This window comes from Colias eurytheme, chromosome 8, assembly GCF_061535395.1.
Source record: "Colias eurytheme isolate Ceu_HAF_F1 chromosome 8, ilColEury1 Martin Lab GWU primary, whole genome shotgun sequence".
Lineage (NCBI taxonomy): Eukaryota > Metazoa > Arthropoda > Insecta > Lepidoptera > Pieridae > Colias > Colias eurytheme.
Window position 1 is genome coordinate 828,637 of NC_142987.1, and position 7,809 is coordinate 836,445.

Sequence of the window (7,809 nt, forward strand, 5' to 3'; positions counted from 1 at the left end):
AATATTTTTAATTATGTATGAATATTTTATGTTTTCTTATCCTTAAAAAAATAAAGGAGCTGCTCTGAACTACTTACACATTTTTTTAAACTTCTACCCCGTTAGAAACCACAATATTCCTGTGTAACGTATGTTTTGTATTAGTTTTTAGCCCGACTCAATCCCAACAAAACTGGCATGGTACCAGTTGACAAACATACATACTAACTTTAATAACAGTCCAAAGTTATCACGCCATCTGTTACATTCGTTTTAGTCGAGCAGTTTCTAACATGCCCCGTCTGGTTTCCGCAATTCATGCTCATTTTTGCACTGTTGGATAAACTTTGAAACTGCTAAATTAGAAACTGCGCACTTTGCAATAACTAACATATTGCATATTAATTTTAGGGACGAAGTTTTAACGGTGGAATAAAAGAGCAATTGTTTTTAGAAGCTTTTTATTAGAAAACTTTATTTTCACTCACTTGAAATATAAATATTAATATCGAAACTACAAAATATTGATTTTATTGTATAGAAAAAAATTGGTTTTCTTTAATTTGTACATAAAAATTGGTACATCAAGATTATTTTTTAGGCTTTTTGCAATATATTAAAGTTTGAGAATGACCAGGTGGCTCCATGTATCTGTAAAAGTAAAAAAGATGTTTAATTCATTTTAAACAATTAATATTTAGTTTCGATATTTTTTATCAATTTCTTGTAGAGCTATTCATTAATTATCTTCATCTTGTCATTGAAAAAGTGCATCCAAGATTGAAACTGGCCCATCATAATGTATTTACCAAAGGTAACCTATGTTATGCGACAAAACTATCTTAATCTTAATACTATTATAAAGGCGAAAGTTTGTATGGATGTATGGATGTATGGATGTATGGATGTTTGTTACTCTTTCACGTAAAAACTACTGAACCGATTACAATGAAATTTAGCACACATATAGAGGGTAACTTGGATTAACACATAGGATAGGTTTTATCCCGGAAATCCCACGGGAACGGGAACTATGCGGGTTTTCCTTTGAAAACGCGGGCGAAGCCGCGGGCGGAAATCTAGTATTACATAAATAACATCATTCAAATCAGCGCAGCCGTTTCAGTATGAAAGAGTAACAAAATATATGTATTTAAATCTATAGGTACTAATATTATAAAGCTGAAGAGTTTGTTTGTTTGAACGTGCAAATCTCAGGAACTACTGTGCTGATTTGAAAAATTCTTTCGGTGTTAGATAGCATATTTATCGAGGAAGGCTGTAGGCTATATTATATCATCACGCTAAGACCAACAGGAGCAGAGCAATGCGGGTGAAACCGCGGAGAACAGCTAGTTATTACACACTTAGGATGCTGCGCGTCCCACATCTCAAGTTTTCCACACATCTTTTTAACCGTGCCATCAGCAGATATCTTCCTATCACGTTTCTTCACTTTTTTCGACTTTCCATTTTCTGTATCTGACAAAGAAAACAAGATTTTTTACAGCAAAACAAGCCGTTTCGATGGTAAACCGGTACGCGTAGACAAACAAAAAAATTGGTGAGTGCGAGTCTGTTTGGCAATTCGACTCTATCTTATGACTCGACTCTATCATATGCTGTTGAAACCTTTCAAGCAAAAAAATAATATACCGTGCCGCATGCCTTTAACTTAAACTTCAAAATGTCACAAACAGATACATAAATTACCTCGAGAAACAACCTTCTACGGAAACAGTCTGGTACAAATGTTTTTATAAGTAGCTCCTAAACATCAGTAATTTGTAGCTTGTTGCATCATTACGAAAACATACTTTTAGCAAAATAGCCAGCCAGCTCGTAGCCACCGTCGTAGCAATGCATTTTATAAAGGTACTCGCTACGAGTTATTGCTATTACGCTACGCTGCACTCTACGAACCACTCGAGACGGCTACGACGCCTTTTAAAATGCTACGACGAGGTTTTGAATTATGTTAACCTGTTTATTTTAAACATTTCTTTGGTTTTTTATTTTGAAAATTTCTTTGATTTTCTTTAGATTGATAAATTTTAATTAAAAATAGGAAATTATAAGCCTGCCAAAGAAAAATATAGCTTTTAACGTCTTTATAAATCAATGTAAAACGACATTAGAAAATTGTAATTAAAATTATGTCTGGAACTCGGATTCATTTGAAGAATATATTTTAAAAGAAACTAAAAGAGTAAAGGAAATTATTCAAACTCAAACTCAAACATTCATTTATTCAATTAGACTACTATTTAGTAGCACTTTCGAATCGTCATTACATAGTATTTTTAACATTTACCACCGATTCGGAAAGCAGTATCTATGGAGAAGAATCGGCAAGAAACTCCATAGTTGCTCTTTTAAATAATGTCAATAAATTTACATAATATGTAACTTATATCTACCTAACTACATAATATGCCAAACATTATTTATGAAGAGATTTCTTTCTTAATTAAAAAATATAGAGCATAAATAAGAAAACAACTAAATCCGAATAAGCTGCGAATCAGGATAGAATAGAATAAATTAGAATATTTCTTTATTCGTAGTAAACAAACAGTGATGAATAAAAACTGTTTACCACGAAAAGGCGTACATGGACTCATCACTCAGCATAATTCGAACATGGCTGTTAATGTTTCTGGGTTCGGCTGAAACTAGATAATTTAATTTTAAAAAGCCAAATTATTGGAATACCAATTTATTCCTCAATCAATCCTCCTGCCGCGATGCTGACTGTACCAAAGGTTTTTTTTTATAATTTTTCTATTAGCTAGTGGATAAATTTGATTTATCTACGACTTTGCAAAGTCGAAAGAATTTGACATTCGCAACATAATATCAGAATAGCATTAAGTTTCTACGTAGTTATCGGAGATCGTTCCTAAAATAAATATATCCTATCTAGACGATAATAATGTTTGCATATAATATTATATATAACTATTGTTTATTTGGTTCAAGTGTTTGTACGTGCAGCGTGTAGGACTCAGGAAATCCTGTTGGAGCGGCGTGGGCGTATTTATTGCGACTATAAATATAGATGGGAGGTTTATACGCTTCTATGTGGTATGGCAATACTGGGATATATCTATACTTAATATTATAAAGCTGAAGAGTTTGTTTGTTTGAACGCGCTAATCTCAAGAAATACTGGTCCGATTTGAAAAATTCTTTCGGTGTTAGATAGCCCATTTATAATCACGATAAGACCAACAGGAGCGAAGCAATGCGGGTAAAACCGCGGAGAACAGTGATAATATTTGTAATTCTTGTTCATACGAAATACATTCAAAGCACATGGTTATGCATAGAATTTTTGCCGAAATTAATATCAATTTAGTAACGTAAGATAAAAACATAATTTCAGAAATAAATTAAATAAAATAATAAATGCCTTCATAATAATACAATTTATCTTTCGCTGCTAATTTTATGCAATCAAACCCTCATCAGTATCAGTTTAATATATTCTACTCAGTTTGCTAAATTCATATCGATATCTCGAAGTTGCCGACAAGTTTCATTTATACTTGATACATTTATATTGTACGATACGATATCGTCATACGACTATACGGTATAATATTTATTTATTTATTTGATTGTAACATAAATCTTTATAAGTATTCTTTAATTTGAATGAATAGTAACTTAAATAAATTATTAATTACTAAAATTAAAATTATTAAAACAATAACATTATGCTATGAAAATGTTGCTGCGAAACTATGTGAAGGTTTCCATTTCGAGTAAGATGTTTTTTTTTAATTGGGTATAGGGAAGCCATTGACCACAATCTCGCCTGATGTTAAGCTGAGATGTGGTCTAAGATGGAACACGCTTCCCTAGAAGGTACCTATTCGCTTGAAGATGTGCTATGAAGTGTGAGGATGCACCAAAATATATTAAAGTAGCCCTGGATCATTACCTGCCCGTTGAGCAACATGCTGAACGGAATCCTCTTCAGAATATTGCGCAAGTCCCAGAGAACAATACGACTGCGGCAACTTTCCCTCAAACGCCTTGTCTATCAGACCTGGACGAAGGAATGGCTTAATTAAACTTCGCCATTTTCTTATCTAACTTTTGTATTAAATGGCGGTTTGTATAACTTCGTTATGTGAACTATGTGCGCGATATTTATTGTTTTATTTCGATTAATTTAGTTAGACGATTGTGTTCTTTTGAGTTTATTGAGATAGGAGCATTGTTCGAATTGCAATATACCTACATATAATATGAAAATATATTACGGATTTTACCTACGTACCTGTCAAGAGAAATAATATTATATTCTTTTTTTATAATCGCACATATATTTTATCTAAGAGGACAGTATAAGCTACATCATAATTAGGTTATTAATATAAATACCTATAATTACTTTAAGAAAAAATAATAAGTAGAGATCTACGCATTATGTTAAATTAATAAGTTGAATATTGGTAATAATTTTAATCTTACAGAAGAGTGGGAATAAAATTAACCTTTGCATTACAAAACATTTAACATGTGGCCAAAAAACTGCCCCTGTTACAAATATTAAAAGAAAATTATACCTTTTCCTTCCACTAATTCAAGCATAGAGACAGCTGTTTTCTCTTTAACTATAACATTTTCTGGTGAATCAGGTTTTATTGGAACACCAGTGCTTGTTGGAGATGACGTATCGTCATACACATTGTAATCCTGCAAAACAGTTTTAAATTATATCACAACTTAAGGTACGTATCGTAAAGATTTTTTAATTCACACTGGTTCTGGAATTGAAATATGAAAGTAAATAAATTAATATATCGTATACTTTACATTTGTTTTGCTGATGGACTTTCTTTACAAACTTATAAGTAACTAGCAAACCGGGCGAACTCCGTTTTGCCACCAGAGACACCTTTTCTTTGCTATAAAGTATAAACCTCACGGAGCCCGAGACCTTTCCAACGAATGCGAAACCGTGGAAATCCGTTCGTGCGTTCTGGAGTTATAGCGTCAGGAAGGAAAATCCGACTTATTTTTATATTCTAGTAAGTAATCATCTCTTTATACTTTTTATAGAATTCAATGGGGATCGAACTCTTCAATCATCTCAGTTGTAATACAATTTAACTAGAATTATTTTTACAACGATATGCACAAGCAAGAAATAATGTGCACTTTAATCACTAAAAATAATATGCAAAAAAACCTACTCAATACAGAATCGTAGTTTAAATACTTTTACTACTATGATAAAATATTCTATTCAGCAAAGAAATATATATTTCTAAAACGTCGGAATAAAAAGTAAAAGCAAAAATCGTTTTAAAATTTATAAAATAATAGCACCCGAAGCGCTTTACAAGATCCGTGACTACCTTTTAAATCACAATTTTACAGAACTTTTACGGTTAAGTAATGGAGTCGTATAAAATTCCTGATGCGGGTTATATCTCTATTCTATAAATTATTTTAAGTTTAAAGTGCAGTTGGGATTATCAGATCGACCTTTGATAAAGTCGTAGATTATAACGTCATCGATGGCTTCAAAATTCTTTCTATCGATTTGTTGTGGTTGTTGTTCGTTTTATTTTATAAGTGTGAACTTTGGCTGATATAAATCAGGCTGTCGAACTAACCAAAACATCGTTAAAATCCGTTCAGTCGTTCTTGAAATTTAAGTGGTGTTATATAATACACAAATATATTATTATATGGGGGTCTACAAGAGGAGAGTGAACATTCTAGGGAAGCGCGCTCCATCTTAGGCCACATCTCAGCTTACCATCAGGCGAGATAGTGGCCAAGCGTTTCCCTATTGCAGCATTAAAAAAAACCTTTCTATGTCACGATGTTTGTTACTAAACTCCTCCGAAACTGCTATAGCTACTACTGTAAAAAACGTTCAGGGGCCTTAGACAAAGTAACAATTAAGAAACGATAACGAAGTTAGAAAAGGCAAAAATGTATGGGATTGACATTAGATAGACCACGTGATCTAACGCGGCGTATGTCAATGCCATACAATAGAAACTTACAGGCACAGTATCCAAAGCCTCCAGCTCTGTATAACATTTCAAAAACTCCCAAAACATAACACACTTCTTTTGAACAAGATCAGTATCTTCCTCATCAGGAGTGAAGTCAATTATAATCCGTTGAGATAACAAAGGTTCCCCGCAGTCAATACCACCAAACAGTTCTTTGGAATTATTTGAAGAAACAGACCTACTAGATTCGGTAGGACTAGATGCAAATTTACCGGTCATTATGGAGTCGTTCATTGTATAAAATTCACTTGAACTATATGAACTATATGAACTATATTTATATAATTATATAGGAGATCTATATAAATAAAAATGAAACCCGTTTCGCGTTGTCACGGCATCACGCTTGAACGGGTGGACCGATTTCAATAATTCTTTTTTTATTATATTCCTTGAAATACGAGGATGGTTCTTATGTAGAGAAAACGTAAATATGTACCACGGGCGAAGCCGGGGCGGACCGCTAGTATACAATATTTTACAAAACAAAAGGGACCTTATGTTTTTCGTATACGAAAGGCTTAATATATTTTTTAGAAATCAAATAATAAATTGGTAGAAATTCAAAACCTTTGATATTAATGAATAATGACATACAGTGACGTATTCGATATTAAAAATGAAAAAAGCATATTGTCAAAAAACGTGTAAAAGCAATTCACGCTACGTGATGTATTGAAAATACATTTTTATTAATAAAAATCCTGTTCTTCATAAAAGAGCCAAGTTGAATGGATTTAAATAACAATAACATTCCCGGAAATTACATAAAAGCCAAGCTTATTGTAGAAACGAGACATTACAGGAATTTAATATATTTTTGTACTGACATATCACATACCTTATTGCACATATAACAAGCTAGCGGTCCGCCCCGGCTTCGCCCGTGGTACATATTTCGCAATAAAAGGTAGCCTATGTTCTTTCCCAGGGTCTAATGATTGTCTGTGCCTATGTTCTTTCCTTGGGTCTAAAGATTGTCTGTGTTTCAAAATCGGTTGAGAGTTTTAAGCGGGAAAGCGTAACAGACAGACAGACAGAGTTACTTTCGCATTTATAATATTAAGTAGGGATTATTAAAATTTATTCCCTTACTTAATATTATGAATGCGATAGTAACTCTGTCGATCTGTTTGTCTATCTGTCACTTCTGCACGCCTATACCATCGAAACGATATTGGATGATATTGGCTACGAAGGTAGTTAGAGACCTCAGAAAGGCGATAGGATAGGTTTTATCTGCTAAATCACACGGGAACAGGATCTAGTTTAAAGCTAATTTGCGATAAACATAAAGATGAAACTAAAACCACAGTATTACCATATTTCCTACAGTAGTGCGACGAATGTACTTGTGCAGAGAAACGGAGGGGAACTTGCGGGGGTCGGCCGCGTAAGGCAAACACGCTTAGTTTGCCTTACCTAGCGCGAAAGGACGACGCAGTCGTATTTTTTGTGTAATAATTTTATTATACATAGGTACTTACATATTCTATTATGGCGCGCACAAACTGTTCCGTTTACGGATGTAAATCTACATTGAAATCCCAGAAGGAAGCAATATTTTAGAAAGATTGTATTACCTAATTGTATCTGTTGAATTAAAATCAAAGCTGTCCTCATTATTTTCTAATCAGATTATACATCCCAATGCGAATGCATTACTTAGTTAAATGTTATAAATTATAATATACAATAATTAAGAACATCCAAAAATAAAGTGTCCACGTAAATAATATATTTTAGCAGTGCAATATCTACAATTATATATTTATGAACAAAT

General features: G+C 32.9%; 1 protein-coding gene across 1 annotated transcript; it reads right to left on the reverse strand.

Annotated features, from left to right (window-relative positions):
* Positions 1-569: 569 nt before the first annotated feature.
* On the reverse strand, positions 570-6,245 carry LOC149906239 (uncharacterized). Its single transcript, XM_090104248.1, has 5 exons — positions 6,015-6,245; positions 4,560-4,689; positions 3,929-4,036; positions 1,347-1,461; positions 570-630 (listed from the first exon to the last, which is right to left on the reverse strand). Exons 1-5 carry the CDS (start codon positions 6,243-6,245, stop codon positions 570-572), a joined length of 645 nt encoding a protein of 214 aa, XP_089960374.1.
* Positions 6,246-7,809: the final 1,564 nt, after the last annotated feature.